At 45.9% G+C, this 20,092-nt stretch overlaps 1 protein-coding gene across 2 annotated transcripts; it reads left to right on the forward strand.

The window, feature by feature from the left end:
• Positions 1-1,002: 1,002 nt before the first annotated feature.
• KCNJ8 (potassium inwardly rectifying channel subfamily J member 8) lies at positions 1,003-8,877 on the forward strand. 2 transcript variants are annotated; one of them, XM_060279191.1, is made up of 4 exons: positions 1,003-1,448; positions 2,748-2,884; positions 4,016-4,485; positions 5,639-8,877. In XM_060279191.1, the coding sequence occupies exons 3-4, from the start codon at positions 4,121-4,123 to the stop codon at positions 6,537-6,539; spliced, it is 1,266 nt and encodes a 421-aa protein (XP_060135174.1). In that variant the 5' UTR covers positions 1,003-1,448; positions 2,748-2,884; positions 4,016-4,120; the 3' UTR covers positions 6,540-8,877. The 2 variants fall into 2 exon arrangements, with proteins under 2 accessions (XP_060135174.1, XP_034983030.2); XM_035127139.2 differs by lacking the exon at positions 2,748-2,884.
• The last annotated feature ends 11,215 nt before the right edge of the window (positions 8,878-20,092 follow it).

The raw sequence follows: 20,092 nt of genomic DNA on the forward strand, positions 1-20,092 counted from the left end.
AATACATAATCAAAACAACAACAGCAACAACAGCAACTCAATAATTCCCCCACCCAAAACCCCCACATTTTCAAAGGGCATGGGATGTCAATCAAACCAGCCAAAGGCCAATTTAAAAGGAAAGTTTTCGCATGGTGTCTAAAGGTGTATAAGATAAGATATCTTTATTGTCATTGTCCCCTTGCGGGAACAACGAAATTACTCGGTTGCTACATCCACTCAGATAAAGCATTCCGCATAATCCAAAATTACAAAACCTAATTAAAAACAGTAAATATAACACAAATAACAAATAAAATAAGATGACTTCAAAGTATAATGAAGGGGCCAGGTGAACTTCCCTGGGGAGAGCATCCCACAGACAGGGAGCCACTGCATAGAAGGCCCCGTTCTCATGTTGCCACCCTCCAGACCTCTTGAGGAGGAGGCACATGAAGGAGGACCTCAGAAGGTGATCTCAGGGTCCAGGTAGGTTCATATTAAGTTTTCATATATGTTGGAAGCCGCCCAGAGTGGCTGGGGCAACCCAGTCCGATGGGCGGGGTATACATAATAAAATTGTTGTTGTTGTTATGGAATTGGACATCCCTATTCTGTGCACGTAGGACATTCCAGGATCAAATCAGAAACGGGGATGGCTTCTGCAGTATCCTCGGTGACATTCCATGGATCCCAGATCGCTCCTCTTAAATCACATGGCACAACAGCTTAGGGAGAGCACTATATTGCCTGCTGGACCTCCCAAGAGAGGTTCGACCCCTCTAAGGTCAGAAAGGTCACATATTTCAGCCCCCTGTTTCTTATGGAAAACGGCCAGAATCAACTGGCCGGGATGGAGACTCCGATGACGGAACTTCTATTCAGGCCAGAGGTTAAAAGAGAATCTAATTCTCTCGCTCTCTGCGTCAGTGGTGCTTGGACTGGAGCCAGCATCCCTCCCCCTGCTCTCTCCGTCCCATCCCCAAACTCAGGGGAAATGCTGAAAACTTTGCAAAGATTTGAATGTCGAGGGAAGAGGAAGAGGAGAAGAGGGAGGGCTCTGGTCGCTGGTACTGTTGATGTCAAGATTCCTCTCTCCTACCTAGCGCCATACACAGCTTCTGCCAGCCTTCCCTGAACTTGGAGCTCCTTTATCCCCTCCACTCTTTCTCTCTCCCCTCCGCCCCTCCCTCTCTTCCTCTCCACTGAAGAACATTTCCCGGGCCAAGGCAGACCAAATAATGGCTCTGCCAACTCTCTGACCACCACGTCCAGTCTGCAGGCCAGGCGGCCGAAGAATCCCAGAGGGGAGCAGAGAGCGTGGAAGATCAGCAATATCTGCGTCTTAAACCCTGCCAGCTTCACCGCTGCCTTTTCCCTCTTGGGGATTAAGCTGCCATGGAAGCTCAAAGGATTTGGCCAGGCTGAGCGCCCAGGCTGCATCTGTTCTGCCGCTGCAGAATCTGACCGTAAGTTTCCACTTTCCTTCTTGGGTCTGTCTGAGCTCCCTTAGTCGGTGTCCTCTCCCGTTAATGCTAACAAAAGACAGTTCAGGTGTCTGCAGCTGTTGTGGCGTTGCGTTTTCATTCGGCATCCCCACTTAAAACAAGCTGTTATCCCCTCCTCTCAAAGTAACTTTCATGTAACAGTTCTTCTGGTGCCGGATTTTGAAAGTGATGCTCTGTGCTTTTGGAATGTCACATCTCTGCCCTGGAAGGATTTTCTCCCATGTCTAAGGCAGGGTTGGCTGTAAAAAAATATACAGGTTACAAAAAGGGATTTCAGACATGCTCAGAGGAACTCTTATTAACACAGCCCAGGGCTCATACTGAGGGAAGAAGAGCCCTTGCTTGCCCCTGCTCAGATTAAAAGGTGCCTGCAGGATGTCATTGTCTTTCTTTTTTATTTTCCGTTTTCCAGGCTTCATAGTATTATTCGTAGCAGACATTTCCATTGAATATTATGTTAGCACTTATAGGTATTTCATGATTTACTAGTCAAGAAGCAGCAATCAACTAAGTTTTACTCAGAGTACATCCAATGAAATGCATAAACATGCCTAAGTTTGGTCCATTTAGTTCAGTAGGTCTCCTCTGACTTAAAACGTAGCTCAGTGCTGCTCATTCTGTGTCCTTGGTTTGTTGTACGATTTTTCTCCTAACATGAAGCCCATTGCAAATATGCTTTGGAGAACTAGCATTTTATTTGGAGAACTAGCATTTATTTTAAATGCTATAATAATAATAATAATAATAATAATAATAATAATAATAATAATAATAATAAATTATACCCCGCCCATCTGGCTGGGCTTCCCCAGCCACTCTGGGCGGCTTCCAACAGAAAAATAAAACACAATAATCTATTAAACATTAAAAGCCTCCCTGAACAGGGCTGCCTTCAGATGTATTCTAAAAGTCTGGTAGATGTTTTCCTCTTTGACATCTGTTGGGAGGGCGTTCCACAGGGCAGGTGCCACCACCGAGAAGGCCCTCTGCCTAGTTCCCTGCAACTTGGCTTCTCGCAACGAGGGAACCGCCAGAAGACCCTCGGTGCTGGACCTCAGTGTCCGGGCAGAATGATGGAGGTGGAGACGCTCCTTCAGGTATACTGGACTGAGGCCATTTAGGGCTTTAAAGGTCAGCACCAACACTTTGAATTGTGCTCGGAAACATAGAAGCAAGCTTTTGAGTGAAACAGAGCTCTTCAACAAAGCTAGATATTGTTTGTTTGTTTGTTTGTTTGTTTGTTTGTTTTGCGGACCACAGGGTAATGGGATATCACTTTCCCGGGATACTGAATATTTGCCCTTTCCCAGCCATTTCTGGATTAGCAACTTCTGTGTTTCTGGGTGTCATGCATAAAGGAAGAGCCCTGTGTGACTCAAAAACTTGCTTCCTGCATTGTAAGTAAACACCAGGTTCCCAGACAAAGATGCTTTCTCTTTCTTGTATCGTGAAACTGACACAACTGCTAAGGCTCGGCTTACCCCCTAGGCGTTTCTCAGCCTTTGTTGGGAAGACCCCCCAAATGCATTCATATACAGTATTCCATTTGCTAGAAACATGCAGGTATGACGGGGAGAAGATTTTAAACAGTGCATTTAAGCTTTCATGTTGCCCAAGAAAGTATTAATTAAATCCAAACAGTCTTCGGGTGATGTTTATATGAGTTTAGTTGGAGAACGTGCGGAGTTTTGCTTTTCTAGGGCACAAATCCTTTGTGGGACTCATCCATAGAATCATATAATTGTAGAGTCGGAAGGGTCCTCCTAAGACTCATCTAGTCCAACCCCCTACAATGCAGGAATCTCAACTCAAGCATCCAGGGCAGATCCAATCTCTGCTTAAAAACCTCCAAGGAAGGAGAGTCCACTGCCTGCTATCTGTTCTACTATTGAACAGCTCTTACTGGCTGAAAGTTCTTTCTAATGTGAGCCAGAATCGCCTTTCTTGTAATTTGAATACATCAGTTTGGGAGCAGAAGAAAAGCGGCTTGTCCCATTTTCCATGTGACAGCCCTTCAGAATGACAAGCTATATATTTTTGTGGGGGGGGGGGAGAGACGATTTCATTATCAAAGAATGCAAATCTAATGGAATCGCAGAGTTAAAGTAAATTATCAAATCATCAATTCCAGCATGAAGGGGGCCTACAAAATAATATAATTTGGCATCTGAACAATTGGCATTATTAATTGTATTATAATTTGGTATTGTGACAATGAGGCTTTTACTGGGTTATTGTAATTGAAAACTAATAAAAATTGTTACGATTTTTTTTTAAAAAAGGAAGTCCAATGGAATCGTGAAAATGAATGCTTTGAAGCTGCAATCCATAATTCTTGGATATGTGTCCACGAGAGTGCAAAAAGATCTCCTAACTTGTACAGAAACCGTTGATCCTCAGATAAGAATTCCCACCCTCCTGGCAAATCTCCCCCCAAATTTCTTTCCTAGCTAGGCATATAATCATTGGCAGGAATAGAGCGAAAAAGAGGGATGGGGTGACTTATGCACGCTCCTTTCTTTCTCCAGGATCTGATAGAGAAAGCGGAATACATGAGAGGTCTCTACAGGGTTCTCTCATCCTCTCCACCTCTGCCCATTTTCGGTTGATCGGTGGACTATGGTGACGGGGAGATGTTGGCCAGGAAGAGCATCATCCCCGAAGAGTATGTCCTCGCACGGATCGCGGCTGAGAACCTGGGCAAGCCACGCATCAGGGACCGGCCCCAGAAAGCCCGCTTCATCGCCAAAAACGGGGCTTGCAACTTGGCTCACAAGAACATCCGCGAGCAAGGGCGCTTCCTGCAGGACATCTTCACCACCCTGGTGGACCTGAAGTGGCGCCACACACTGGTCATCTTCACCATGTCCTTCCTGTGCAGCTGGCTCTTCTTCGCCATGATGTGGTGGCTGGTGGCCTTTGCTCACGGGGACATGGACAAGCCGTGCACAACCAGCGAGGAGGTCGATATATGGAAGCCCTGCGTCACTTGCGTCAGGTAATAGCGACAAGGATTGATTAAATTTCTTGCCGCAAGCAACTCAAAGCAACTTTATGGAAAGCAAAAGGAAAGCCATACATTTATTAAAAGCCAAGGGGAAAATACACAAGAAAAATTAAATACAGCCGTGCCTCGGAAGTCAAACAGAATCCATTCCAGAAGTCCATTCGACTTCCAAAATGTTCAAGAACCAAGGCGCGGCTTCCGATTGGCTGCAGGAAGCCGCTGCAGCCAATCAGAAACCGCAACGGACATTCAGGTTCCAAAGAACATTTGCAAAATGGAACAATCTCTTCTGAGTTTGCGGCGTTCAGGAACCAAAATGTTCATCTTGCCAAGCATTTAAAATTTTGTGAACCACCCTGAGATCTATGGATGAGGGGCAGTATACAAATTTTAACAACACACACACACACACACACACACACACACACACACACACACACACACACACCAATTTACATGACCACAGATCATTATCATCCAAAGTCCTAGCTGAATGTTTTTGCCTGGCACCTAAACATACTAAACATATCCAGTGTTGGTGTCAGGTGAGTCTCTCTGGGGAGAGCATTCCACAATTGAGGAGCCACCACAGAAAAGGCCTGCTCTCGTGTTACTACCCTCTGGACTTCCCATGGAGGGGGCACTTGAAGAAGAGCCCCAGTTGATGGTTGCATCCATCCACTTTCTCCATGCCATGGATAATTTTACAAAATATTCTATCATGTTGCCTCTCACTCACCTTTTCTCTAAAAGTTCCCCCTCCCCACTGGTTTCCCAGAACCAGAAGAGGCATGAAAAGAGCCGAGGAGAGATTGGTGACGGGCAGGCACAGTCTCTGATTGCTTGGGGAAAGCCCTGTAGAGGAGGGAACTTAGCTAGCTATGGGGAGGTGGGGACCTTCAGTCTCAGCAACTGCTTCGTGGGCGCAAAACTTGCCGGAGAGGAGTCGCTGTACTCATTAGGCCCTACACTCCTGCGCAGATCGTGATTTTGCTAATAAAGAGTTAACTCCATCTTGCATGGTGTGATTTACTGCTGGCCCGCTCCTGACGGTACATAAGTTTCAGTAATGGACAACATGAGTCGCCCATCATACAGTATTTGATAATGGTGTGCATTGTTTTCCCCCTCTCCTTCCCCTTAGGTCTTTCACCTCTGCTTTCCTCTTCTCTATTGAGGTCCAGGTGACCATTGGCTTTGGAGGGAGGATGATGACCGAAGAATGTGCCATAGCGATCATCGTACTGATGCTCCAGAACATTGTGGGCTTGATCATCAATGCCGTCATGTTGGGTTGCATCTTCATGAAGACGGCGCAGGCACACCGGCGAGCCGAGACCTTGATCTTCAGCCGGAACGCAGTCATCGCCGTACGCAATGGCAAGCTCTGTTTCATGTTTCGGGTCGGGGACCTGAGGAAAAGCATGATAATCAGTGCCTCGGTGCGGATCCAGGTGGTCAAGAAGACCACCACCCCTGAAGGTGAAGTCATCCCTATCCACCAGCTAGACGTCCCGGTAGACAACCCCATTGAGAGCAACAATATTTTCCTAGTGGCCCCTTTGATTATTTGCCACATCATTGACAAGCGGAGTCCTCTCTATGACATCTCCGCCAATGACCTGGCCAGCCAAGACCTAGAGATCATTGTCATACTTGAAGGTGTGGTGGAAACCACTGGAATCACCACCCAAGCAAGAACGTCCTACATATCCGAAGAGATCCTCTGGGGCCACCGCTTCGTGCCCATCGTAGCGGAAGAAGAAGGGGCCTACGCTGTCGACTACTCCAAGTTTGGCAACACGAGCAAAGTCGCAGCGCCGCGTTGCAGCGCCAAGGAGCTGGACGAGAAGCCTTCCATCCTCATCCAGACACTCCAGAAGAGTGAGTTGTCACACCAGAACTCCCTGAGGAAACGCAATTCCATGCGGAGGAATAACTCCATAAGGAGGAACAACTCCATGAGGAGGAATAATTCATCCTTTGTGGTGCCCAAAGTCCAGTTCATGACACCAGAAGGAAACCAGAACATGCTGGAGACATGACAGGTCTCAAGTAATCCCACACACTATTCTCTTAAGACATTTGTGTTAACTTGGTGTAAAGAATTAATGGAGCTGGGACCTATTTATTATGTGCAAGCACCAGGTAGAACCAAACGGAGCAGGGGTAGGGGATGTGTTGCCCTCCAGATGATGTTGGACTACAGTTCCCATCATTCCTAACTTTTGGCCGTGCTAGCAGGGTCTGGTGGGAGCCCAGAGCCCCACAACATCTGGAGGGCCACAAGTCCCTCACCCCTGAAATAGAGAGAAACACTGTAATTGTAGTGTAGTTGTCACTGACATGCTCTACCAGAACCTGGCCCACCTTCCAGCGTGTGTACCATTTTAGACCGGAGGTGGGGGCTGACACGATCAAACTTTCCTCTAGACTAGCCTTCCTCAGCCCAGTGTCCTTCAGATGTTGCAGGACTTTAACTCCCATCAGCCTCAGTCAGCATGGCCAATGGGCAGGGGTGATGGGAGTTGTAGTCCAACAACATCTGGAGGGCACCTGGTTGGACAAGATGGTTCCATACAAAAATACAATGAATCCCTTCAGGTTTTTTAAGCACTTCAGAGACGAAACTAGGCCAGTGTCAGGAGGGAGCCAGCAATAAATCACACAGAGTAAGTGAAGTTAACTCTTTATTAGAAGAAACAGGATCTGTTCAGGGGTGCCAGGCCTAATGAGCACAGCAACTCCTCTTCAGTAAGTCTTGACCCTATGAGGCAGTTGCAGAGACTAAAGGTCCCCGCCTTCCACAGCTGCCTAAGTCTCTTCCTCTCCAGGGCTTTCCCCAAGCAATCTGAGACTGTGCCAGCATGCCTGCCTTTGCTCCTCCCACTTCATGCCCTCCTGGTCCTGGAAGACCATCGAAGAGGGGAGCTTGCTCCAGGCAAAGTTCAAAGTTCTGGCATTGCTGTAAACAACCCTAAATGACCTAGAGTACTTCTCGAACCAGGGAGTTGAACCCAGCCTTAGAATTATGCTTAAATCAATAGGACTTGGGTAGAATGAACTTAAATATTACCATGCCCTTGCAGTGATCAGAAGTGGGTGGAAAGAGAGGTTAGGTAAAATTTACTTCACTGTGTAGTAAGATTCTGTGTAGGGTACATTTGCCAGCAACTACCACAGTTATTGTCATTCAAATCATATATTTTTTTTTAAAAAAAAGGAAAATAATGCACATTAGAAAACTATATTAAGAACCTCAGCATATACAGGTCTACTAGATGTCCACTTCATAAAGACAACCTTTTTAAATAAAGTCGTCCCCCCACTTTCTTTGTTTTGATGTGTAATTATGTTTAAGTTTTATGTCCTGAAACACTGCCTAAGCCCTTCCATGTCAGCTGGGTAGCTAGATGCTCACTTTGGATCAGTGAGATCTGGAACTGGGATTGCGCCAACTGATGACGAGAAGAGACAGCCTCGAATCATAACAATATCAGGACCCCAGCATCATTTCGCTAGGCCTGGTTCAAACACAGCTTTTTCAAAATCCCATTATACATATATTGTTATGGGGGTGATGGCAACTCGGATTATATTTGGGGGAGGGGGTCCGCTTCCATGCCCGTGATTCTGTATCCAGTGAGTTTTAGAATCGAGTACAAGAAGCTGCTGAGCCAGTCAGATATTTCTCCTTATCAGCTGGCCAGTTAAGTGCTCTCACCAGCATCTTAAAGATTGGAAATTAAACAAAGGGTCTGTGGGTTTCTCTTTAAGGTTTCCAGACTTAAAAGAGAGCAGAGCAGTTAAATGCACAGAGGTCCTGTCCTCTATTGAGTCTGGCAACCCTAGATCTACAGGAAAGTGGGGTAGGCATTTCCCCTACCTGCCTTCACCTGGCTAGATGCAGCATCAACCTAGGATGGAGGACGATAGGCCAAGGAGGGTTTTTGTGTGTGAGAGAATGTGTGTTTTGGCTGATGCTGGAAGCTAGATGGATACACATAGGATTGTCTCGCTTGGTGGTGGACCCAAAGCTATGTCTTTGAGATCCCCTGGAAACCTAACGGGGAGGGAAAGGTCTGTCGAAATGCCAATGCTGTGAGCCCCTCCATGCTAGGCTCGGGTTGTATGTATGTGTAAATAAAACCATATATCCTAAAGACATCACAGTCTCCATTGACCTTCATTCCAAAGAAACCAAACTCCAGGTAAGACCAGATCCACTGAAGTCTCTTGCTACTCAGAGATTTGGGGCACATGGATAGATCTAGCTATCATGGGAACATAGGAAGCTGCCTTATACTGAATCAGACCATTAGTCCGTTAGTCTAGCTCAGTATTGTCTACACTGACATTCCCAGTCTTCCCAGGAGATCCTGAGGATTGGAACCTGGGACCTTGGTAAGCAGGCTTGGTAGAAGGCTACTTGCAAAGCAGATGCTCTACTGCTGACCTATGGCTCTCTTAAGCTAAAAAAATACAAGCTCCCCGTGTTGCTTACAGGCCATTAGACACTATAAGCAAGGCAAACTTACAAAAACCAAGCAAACAGAAGACACATCACAAAAGGAAAATGGATTCTGAGGGAGGAGGAAGTACGCAAGGTATAAGTTATTGGTTCCACGTTCATCAGATGACCACCTGGGGATAAAAACATTGAGAAGTGGAGGAGCATGAAGTAGTTATTTCTCAGCTCTGCCAATGAACAGGCCCTGCATCCCTGTTCATTTCTCCCTTGGTCTCATTTCTTCCTTGGAAAGGTTGGATGGGGGTTTGTGAGCTGAGACTCCTGAATTGCAAGGGGTTGGACTAGATGACCCAAAGGACCCCTTCCAACTCTACAACTCTATGATTCCCCTGACTCCTCAGCAGAGCTGGGGGTGGCTCTGCATCAGCATTTTGTTCTTGCTTTGTTTTTCCAAAACAGGCCAAGGAAAGCTTTGCCAGTTTTGAAAAAAAAAAAAAACCAGAATAACTGATTGATCTCCCTTAGCTTATTTATGCTTTGGCTGCCTGGTTTATATTTATAGCCAGCCGCTGAAGGACCTTGTTACGCCCTCTAATTGTGAAGACAGGTGACTGAATGCTGAAGGAAATGGAGTCCAAGCAGAGGGTCTCTTAGGAAAAAGAGAGAAGGATCCGCAAGCTTATGGGAACCCCAAGGTATATGGAAGCACAAATCTGAAACCTTTTAAAAATAAAATCGAAGGGGGCAAAAAGAACCTCAAAACAGTCCCATGAGGACTGAGCATACTGAGTAACCACATAATGAGTGTCAGTTAGGGAGGGGAAAATTTTCCTTTTGAGGAGGTATGGAATGGAGTATCTTGAAAACGGATCTGGCTGGCTGGAATCCTGAACAGAAGTGCTTTTATTAGAAGGATGTGCAGTGGCAATATTTGTTGCTGCCCCTGTTTTCCTATAGATAATAGTTATACACGAGTGACAAAGGCTCTTTAGATGTGGCCCTCTGTCAGTTCCGCTCATAGCTGCCAAGTTTTCCCTTTTATCGCGAGGAAGCCTATTCAGCATAAGGGAAAATCCCTTAAAAAAGGGATAACTTGGCAGCTATGGTTCCGCTGTGCACACTAGATTCCTGAGGCCTAATTCATTTCCTCACATTCTGGGGACTAGTCCCCCTGTCCCTCGGATCTTGATGTCCCAGAGAACAATGCTATTTATCCTTCCTTCCCACTGTAAATTGGATGGCAAATGCTGTTGGAGCCATAGAGATATAAAAACAATGCATTAACAAACATCGTTGCCTGGAGATGGGATTTCCTTTAGATTGGGATAAAGCGGAGGGGAGAAATCACAGGAACAGGGTCTCAATGTGGCCCTCTAGGCTTCCGTATCTGGCCCTCCATATCTGGATTGGATACTTACAGCCCATTGCCTGAACATTGGCTGTCCTAAGGTTGCCATTCATCTGGAATTTCCTGGACATAGCAGGGATTAAAAGATTTTGCAGAAAACAAGCTCAACAACAACTTTTGTGTCTGGATTTTCACTTTTTGAAATATTGTAACCCTAGGCTGTCCTCTTCTGATGTGGATTGCAACCAGCAAACCACACAATAAATGTTCGACAGTGGAACAGTCTCCCTCGGGAAGTTGCGGACTCCCCTTCCTTAGAGGTTTTTAAGCAGAGGTTGGGTGGTTATCTGTCGGGGAAGCTTTAGGTGAGATCCCTGCATTGCAGGGGGTTGGACTAGATTCTATGATTCCAACTTGCATGATCTGCTTACTCAGGGCTGCCCCGAGATATTTTGCTACCTGAGGCAATTGGCAAGATAGTGGCCCCCCATGTACAAAAGCTTACCAAACTGGCAGCTGAATCGTATTTCAACAATAGACAATAGTGCATGAGGGCAGCTTAGGAGGCCCAGGAAAGGTCATGTGCTACCCCAACAGCATTTGCTGCCTGAAGCGGCTGCCTCATTCTACCTAATAATAAGGCCAGCCCTGTAACTATTGCATCTATATATATATATAAACATGTAAAAATCATGAAAGTGTGGGCTCCACTTATCTCTGTAACCGCTTGACCGATCATCCTGAAATTTTGACACAACAATCCAGGCCACTCCCTGAGTGTTTTTCAAAAAAAAAACATCTCGCACCTCCGCACGTACAAACCTCTTTTTCAACAAAGTAAAACAGCGCCCTCAAGTGCATTTCCTCCCACAGAACATCCCCTCCCCTCCTATGAAATCTACACCACACCCACAAACCCCGCCTCTACCACGAGATCCACCACTCACATCCATCCATGAAATCCACCACTCACATCCATCCATGAAGGCCAAACCAACTGAAAACGGTCCTTTTCCAGCAACAAGGCCCAACATTGCCAAGTGGAGGTAGGGGCCTGCCTGGGGGGGGGATGGGGGCCCAAATAGAGGGCAGGGATATGTAATGGGTCAGAACAGGGTGGGGGGAGACACAGGGATGCCCTCTCCACAGTATCTCGCCTCGGCTCAGGGGGACTCTGAGGCTCAGGGGGATCTGAAGGGGGGGCTATTACCCTCCATCTCACAGACTAACACACAGCAACGCCTGCAGGGTCAGCTAGTAACATATAGAAACGGAGGAATAAGCTTGCATAAACTAAAATCTACTATGTTGGCTTCAGTATTTCTGCTTTTCCTTCATCATAGCAATTGACTCTGAGTTTATCACCCTTCCCCATTCTGAGGGTCCTGAAAACTATCAAGGGCGTAGCCAGGATCAAAACTAGGGGGGGGGGCAAGCCATGATCATTCAGGGGCGGGGCCACAAAGTGGGAATGTGGGCGGGGCTACAGGGCCAGCTGGCCTGACGACATCGTGGTGGCGGCAGCGGCGGCAGCGGCCACCTTGTGCTTCTGGGGCTGGCAACGGCGGCGGCTACCCTGCTTGGCTGGAGAGGATGGGAGGGTCGGGCAGGCAAGAGGGGGTGACAGGGTGGGCGAGGGCAAGGCAAGGCACGGCCGCAGTCACGGCGGCTCCGAGGCGTTGCTGCATATCAGCATAATATTTCAACCATGTTGTGGGTTCAAGCCCCACCTTAGGAAAAAATTCCTGCATTGCAGGGGGTTGGACTAGAGGACCCTTGTGGTCCCTTCCGACTACAATTCTATGATTCTATTGATATATTGCCATAGCATATGCATCATTCTGCTTTCTTGAATTGTCCTACTCCTAGGCATAGCAGCCAACTCCTAGAGGCCTAGGTGCCTCCCCCCCCAATTACTAGTAAATACCGTATGTGAAAGAGTCATCCCCCCCATGTTGATGGGCTTTCTATGTGGGGCTTATCTGCCCCCCCCCATATTTTATTAAGAATGGAAGAGGGAGGGAAGGAAGGAATAATAGAGAGAGGGATACCTCATATTTGTGGGTGCCTCTGGGTGATGCTGTGAAGCTGGAACTCTGCAGCAAGAGGATGGGAGGGTCGGGCAGGGGAAAGGGGGTGGCAGGGCAGGCGAGGGCGAGGCAAGACAGGGCCGCAGTCTCGATGGCTCCGAGGCGTTGCTGCATATCAGCATAATATTTCAACCATTTTGTGGGTTCAAGCCCCACATTGGGGAAAAATTCCTGCATTGCAGGGGGTTGGACTAGATGACCCTTGTGGTCCCTTCCGACTACAATTCCATGATTCTATTGATATATTACCATAGCATATGCATGATTCTGCTTTCTTGAATTGTCCTAGGCATAGCAGCCAACTCCTAGAGGCCTAGGTGCCTCCCCCCCCCAAAAGAAATTACTGGTAAATACTGTATTTTAAAGAGTCCTCCCCCCCCATGTTGATGGGCTTTCTATGTGGGGCTTATCTGCCCCCCCCCCCCAGTATTTTATTGAGGATGGAAGAGGGAGGAAAGGAAGGAAGAAATAGAGAGAGGGATAACTCATATTTGTGGGTGCCTCTGGGTGACGCTGTGATGCTAGAACTCTGCAGCAAGAGGAAGATACCGGTACACCTGTACAGGAGCCTTGTAAGCAGCTTTCTCTCTGCTTGATTTACAGCAGGCACGTCCAACAGGTAGATTGTGATCTACCAGTAGATCACTGGATGTCTGTGGTAGATCACTGCTAGATCACTGGCACCCCTAAAAAAAGCTCACCCAAATTTTTCCTCCTCCCTAAAAAAAGCTGAACTATGACCTGAAGCCCTAAACAAAAATGGGCCTCCCTCCCTCCTAAAAGAAGCTCAACAAGTTTGACCTAAACCCCCCAAAACAGGGCTTCCCTTCCTTAAAAAAACTCAACAGCTTTGACCTGAACCCCCCAAAAGGGGGTAGATCACTCCCAGTTTTTAGATCAGAGTCTCTTGGGAGGTGGCCACCCCTGATTTACAGTATACAGATGCAGGAGGAGGGGCAGACTGGAACACCAATGCTTTTTATAAACATCACTGTGTCTATCAAAGCTACAGCCCCCCCCTTCTTATTCACTTCCTTTTAGCCTTGCAGGGCCACCTTAGTCAAATTGAATCCTCTGCACCCTCATTAAATCGCCAATAGAACTGTTAATGCGATCCCTGAATGCCCATTAACAACTCCCACTGAATAACAATAGGGTGAATAGGGTGGACCTTGCCTGAAGGGATATTCTGCTCCATTGTCTTAACTGCTTAAGTACTGGTAGCCACTTTGCTTTATTTATTTGATGTGTTTTTGTTACAGCTGTGTTCCCGCCCCCAGCAAGTGGAGAGCTGCTCTTGCTAAAGCAAAGCCCTTTCCACTTCAGTTTTTGGAGGGGCAAAGTATTGGTTATGGTCTGTAAAATACAATAATTTTTTGCTTCTAGGGGGGGGCAGCTGCCCCCTCCTGCCCCCCCCTGTCTACACCCATGAAAACTATGGTGAGGATGTCCTTTGTTTTCATCTAGGGCAATGCTAATCATTGACCAGCCATGAGGCTTGTCTACGAACTATGGCATACATCAAAAGGAAGAGGTGAGTAGCATAGTTAGGAGTATCATAGGGCAAAAGACAGCACTGCTTAAAATGGAACATAATGTGAATGGGGCAGTTGCATTAAAACAAACCCATAAAACTCGTGACACTCTGCATGCCTGGTCCCTTGGCCAAATATAATAAATCTCAAGTAGTTTTTTTTGCTTGCTCTTTCTTTATGCGAGTCCTAAAAACAGCTTCAAAGCGGCTAAATTTTGGCCCACTCCAGATGTTGTGTTTATTGTGCATTTATGATGATTTGCTCTCATGATGGTATCTGGGCAGTTATACTCAATCCCCTTTCAATACTGCTTGCAGCTGCATCCAATCAGTGCATATCCCATAACCTCCTGCTGATATCCTGTGACTTTTTATACCAATAGTTCAATAGAGCCTCTTCAGACAGGGTAACCTTGGGGAAGCTGCGACGAAAGTCCTCTAACTTTCAGTCTTATAACTCTGACCTCTCAATTATTAAAAGCACTAACAGGGATTTCTGAGGTAAATCAAACCTCCCACTTATCCCTCTAGCCTTTCTTTAAACCCTCTAGCACTTGTGGGTTTTCAAAAATAAAAGAGAGTCCTCTTCCAGCCTAAACATGACCAGGTACCTATATAGACTTGGAGCTATAAGTAAGACTGTTCCTATGTGTACTCAGATAAGGGTTTTCACTTCACTAGAAACTCCCTTACTGTAAAGCTAGCCTCCTTCCTGAGGTAACGTTATTATCGCTCAGAACCTGTCTCCTCCTTTAGCCCCCCTCCTTTTCTTGGTGCACTCTCAGCCACAAACTAACCTTCCTCCTCTAAAAGGCAGTTTTGACAGTTTAAAAGAGTTCCCCACCAACTGGGTTCCTGGATACCTTAGCTGGAAAATGAAATAGACGATTTACTGGTATGACACTTTAAAGATGGATATTTATTGGCTTGAATCTTAATGGTTGCTTTCTGGTAACATTGGTACAAACTTAATTTCACAGGTAACGTTTCTTAGTAATCAAATAACAGAATACCTATCAACTACCTATCAACTAAACTATTATTATTATTACTTCATCTACTCTAAGTCTACCTTCTCCAAAACCACCCAAGCTCCCACACAAAAAACCCTCAACCACCAACTGACATAACTGTTCCCCTTTTCATTTAAACCCCATGCAGGCCACGCCTCCCATGGAATGTTGCTGCCAGTTAACCAGGAGTCTGGGTTAACCCTTCAATAGGTTGGTTGTGAAACAAAAACATAACATAACAGTTTTCAAATTCGCCACAGAAGCATTGCAAAACCAACAAAGAGGAATGATGTGTGGACAGTCCGGTAAAATTCCACCACTAATGCACTAGTGTCCATGATTTGTTACGGAATCCAGAATGGAGGAGAAATCCAGTTCACACTGAAAGGCAAACCGACCAAATCTGCACTTTGCGAAACAGGACCGCGAACTGAAACCCAGCCATGCTTAAAAATTCGCATTTCTCCAAATTTTGCAGTGCAGTTCTCCAGCCAGGTAATATCTAGCTAAATGTAGATCCTCTCTGTCCGTGTCATGACCCCCAGGTGGAAAGCCTTCTACATTTGGTTCTTCATTGTAAACTTTACGACGACCTTCGTCAACAATTCCTGGACCGGCTCTGCATCCCCAGAAGGAGACCAGAGCGGGAAATCTTACAATTCCTATTGTTGGGGAAGGACCAGGTGCTCACCAAGATGGTGGCTCAATATCTTCATTTGCTATTTTCTCGTTGTTATATTCTGCAGACGTCTGAATTATTAGAAGCCCCAATGTCATGAAAGCGGATAGCGGAATACTCCCTTCTCTCTCTTAACACAGCGTTTGCCACAGTGCTTGTTTTAATCTGTTATTATTTTGTTTGTGTGTTTGTTTGAAGCCAATAAAGGTTTTACCGATAATTAGCTAAATGTATCACTAAGGTAGAGTATGCATATAAATGCATGTGTCCGTGAAAATAAAAAGTGAATTGTAGTAGGGGAAATTGCTTTGCAACATTGCATGCAAAAGTGAAATTCAGAAAATTCTCACTAAAGTGCTGGTGAATTTTCATGAATAATCTATATCTATATCATCTACCTCTGTCTCTATAAATCTATAGAGAGAGATAGAGATATATATATCAAACTTATGTGGAAATATGAAGAACTGGATTTAAGACTGGAAAAATGAGAAACTGATAGAAACTAAAATGGTCAGATTCTCCCATCCCTATTCAGAATGCACATGGGGGAGGAGGGGAAACCGCTCAGTTTGGAAGGGCCAGTTTCTTTATAGCTGGCAAACAGCTGTGAAGATTCAGTCCTCAAATAACTATAACTATGGAGCTACTTTAGAACAAGTATCTCAAGAGCTGCAAACTTAGAGTAAAACTGCTAGTGGCCCATGACAAAACAGCATACAGAAAAGTGGATTCAAGAGACAATACTTCTTTATTCTTCTTCAGAAAACCTGTAGTTCCTCCTTGAGAGCAGCCAGTATTTTTAAGAGCTGAAAAGTACTTTGGAAGGAAACACTGGGAGCTAACAATCAGAATGGATGTACAATTTTCTTCTACTTCCAGCTGAGCCTCAAAACAGTCCTGTAAAGTCCAGCTTCTGAATATAACCATAATGATGTATTGTGGTGATTAGGAATCTGCATAGTTACAAATAGGGCGCCTCGTTGAATTGAATAATTTCAGGTACTTTGTGATGGCAGAATCGACAGCGCTAATGAGATTAGTAATGGGGCGAGAACAGAGGCTGAATGGGCTTCAACGGCATCCCAGAACATTGTGACTCTATTTAGAATTGGAATTGCCTCAATGTTGCATGAGAACATTGTGATTCTATTTAGAATTGGAATTGCCTTGATGTTGCACGTAGGGCCCAATCCCCAGCAGCTCCAGGTATGGCTGTAGAAGAGTGAAATCCTGGGGAGGGGTCTTTTGGATGCTGTTGGACTATACAGCTCCCAACAGCCCTGGCAAACATAGCCAATGGTTAGGAATTATAAGAGCTGTAGTCTCCAGCAACATCTGGGATGCCACAGTTTAGCTACCCTGATATAGACAAAAGTGAGCTAAATGGACCAATGATCTGACTCTATAAGGCAGCTCCTTATACCCCTGTGGGTTGGACCAACAGTCTATGTAACTCAGAGGTGGGGTGTGTGGCCCTCCACATAAACTAGAATTGGGGAGATTCAGGTTTAAATCCCCTCCCAGACATGGAGCTCTGCAAAGTTCCTTGAGTCAGACACCATCTCCCAGTCCTTATATGTATATAATTTTTATTAAATTTTCTGTTTTACCATTTAGAATACTCATTTAAACAACCTTAACAAATCAATGACTTCCCTTCTTCTCTTTCCATGGTTCATTTTGCATATCATAAATCCCTGCATATTTTACATAAGCTGAACCATTCGGTATTCCATTATTACATCCATCAAAACCTATTTACACTGTTGAATTTATCTTAATGCTGCCAACGTTTTCAAGTTTACACAATCCCCCCCATATATTCAATAAACATTTCCCAATCTTCTTTAAATGTATGTTCTTCTTGTTCTCTTATTTTATATGTTAGGTCCACAAACTGCGCATATCCCATCAGTTAATTTGCCATCCTTCTTTAGTTGGGACCTCGCTCATTTTCCATTTTTGAGCTAACAAAACAGGGGCCACACCACCATCTCCCAGTCCTAACCATCCTCACAGAGTTGTTGTGAGGAAAAAATGAGGGGAGCAATAGGTACATTATCCCGAGTTTCTTGGAGGAAGGGGTTGGATTAGCAGCAGCAGCAGCAGCAACAACAACAACAACAACAACAACAACAACAACAACAACAACAACAACTTCTTGAGTCACTGCTCAGAAGAGATCATCCAAGCAATGCATATTCTGTGCTAGAACACTGCTCAAAAATGCTTGGACGAGTTACAAGTGCACCGCCTCTGAGCACGTGTAGAGTGTTTGTCCCTCTTGAATGAGCAACTGCAGATAGCTCTTGAAGAACAGGCTCGCCCACATGTCGGCACCTGTCTCTGTTGAGAGGCAATGGGGTACGCCTCGAGGGGTGAAGTCAAACCATTGCACTAGCAGCACTGAAGTGCCCTCCCCAGCATAGCTGCCAAGTTTTCCCTTTTCTCGCGAGGAAGCCTATTCAGCATAAGGGGAAATCCCTTTAAAAAAGGGATAACTTGGCAGCTATGCTCCCCAGGACAAAAGTTGGGACAGTGTGTATGGAGGTGTGATCCCCCCTCTCGGCCTCGCTCATGTGGTCCAGAGGAAAGCAGAGCAATTGGTTTGGCACCAGCTTGACTGCAGGAGTTGCCGGAAGGAGATGTACAAGACACCACCCACGTCTTAGGGACTCCACTGCAGATCTGTTTAGGGTTTACTCCTGAGCCTTTTCTTCTCCTGAAGTTATCCAGTAAGGTAGTGGAGGTTTAGGATGAGAATTTCCCTTCTCCTAGATGCGCTCCCTTCTCAGGTTGACGGGCCCCATCTGCCCCTCATTTCCCTCTACAGCATGTGCAGAAACTGCCTTCTTGATCGTTGCACCCACTCTTGGTCTTGTCCACTCAATCTGCTGGAGCCTGTCTTCACATGCAGGGAAGTCCCTAACTCAATGAGGGTTTGAGACCCATCGGCTACCCTCACCTGGTTTAGCCAGCCAGTCAAAGCCATTCCCAGGTTGTGGCCTATGCCACATGCTGACATCTTCTTGGAGCCACAGGTGAGAGATGAGTACAGGCTGGGGACTAAAGGTGGAAAACTACCCCAGAAGGAGCACAATGTGTCCCCTACCAGAGGTTCTACCCCTCCCCTAACTCCCCATGCACCCTGTACAACACATCTACATCAGGCGATGCGCTATCCAGCAAACCACTCCTCTTTTCAGAAAATTAGTGATGTGATCCTATGTGTGTCCTATTGAGTCCAGTGGATTTGACCCCACTTAACAGATATAGCATTTCCACTTCAAAGAGCTTTGCCAAAACCAGCAGAACTACAAAGGCATCCGAAACTTGCTTAGCTCGCCCAGTTTTCAGCAGCACGCTTGGGTGGTCATTTCTTAGATTTAGAGTTTCTTTTCCAAGAGATGATTTAATAAATAGTATGAAATACTGGTCCTCCTCAGTCTCAGACAACTGTTTCTAAATCGGGGTCTAAAGAGAGACTCATTGCAGCCGCTCAAATTCAGTAAGTTATGGTAAACCATTCTCCTTCTGTTTCCATCCTCGGAGGGTAAGGAATATTTAATCAAGCCACACTCATTTGTAAGGTAACAGCAGGCACAGCACTGAAGTTCTCATTTTTCCAGTGCATCGTGATTGTATATGTTAGGCAATACTTTCCTACTCCATTTTCAGCAGTAAATGCCTTCAAATTCACTAAGCAGTGCGTATATCTTTAAATCAACAAAATAAGCTGATTTGTTCTGCCTTGGTGTAGACCAGGGGTGGAAAATATCAGGCTCCGAGGCCACAGTTAGAGGACAGAGGAGTGTGTGAGTGGTTGCAACATTTGGGGATTTTACTTTAGAGAAAATATGAGCGAGAGGAGATATTATAGAGGTGTACTATGGGACCCAGGTGGCACTGTGGTTAAACCACTGAGCCTAGGGCTTGCTGATCAGAAGGTCGGCGGTTCGAATCCCTGTGACGGGGTGAGCTTCCATTGCTTGGTCCCAGCTCCTGCCAACCTAGCAGTTCGAAAGCACGTCAAAATGCAAGTAGATAAATAGGAACGACTACAGCAGGAAGGTAAACGGCGTTTCCATGTGCTGCTCTGGTTTGCCAGAAGCGGCTTTGTCATGCTGGCCACATGACCTGGAAGCTATACGCCGGCTCCCTCGGCCAATAATGCGAGATGAGCGTGCAACCCCAGAGTCGGTCTCGACTGGACCTAATGGTCAGGGGTCCCTTTACCTTGGTGTGGGGAAAGCAGATGGAGAGAAGTTTTCTCTCATAATACTAGAAGCCATTGAAGCTGGGGTTGCCATATTCCCAAAAATGAAAATCTGAACAAAGCTGTTGAGCTTTAGAAATATCTCCCTGCCCCCAAACCCAGACATATGGTTGCCCTGTTGAAGCTGAATGTTAGAAGATTCAGGAGAGATCTAAGGATATTCTCACCATGCGTAATTAAACTA

Source organism: Zootoca vivipara, chromosome 10 (genome assembly GCF_963506605.1).
Source record: "Zootoca vivipara chromosome 10, rZooViv1.1, whole genome shotgun sequence".
NCBI lineage: Eukaryota > Metazoa > Chordata > Lepidosauria > Squamata > Lacertidae > Zootoca > Zootoca vivipara.

Excerpts from the sequence above, each read along its gene's own strand:
- KCNJ8 (XM_060279191.1), top strand. The coding sequence starts at position 4,121 with ATGTTGGCCAGGAAGAGCATCATCCCCGAAGAGTATGTCCTCGCACGG. Across the intron at positions 4,486-5,638 it reads CCCTGCGTCACTTGCGTCAG|GTCTTTCACCTCTGCTTTCC; the intron begins GTAATAGCGACA and ends CCTTCCCCTTAG.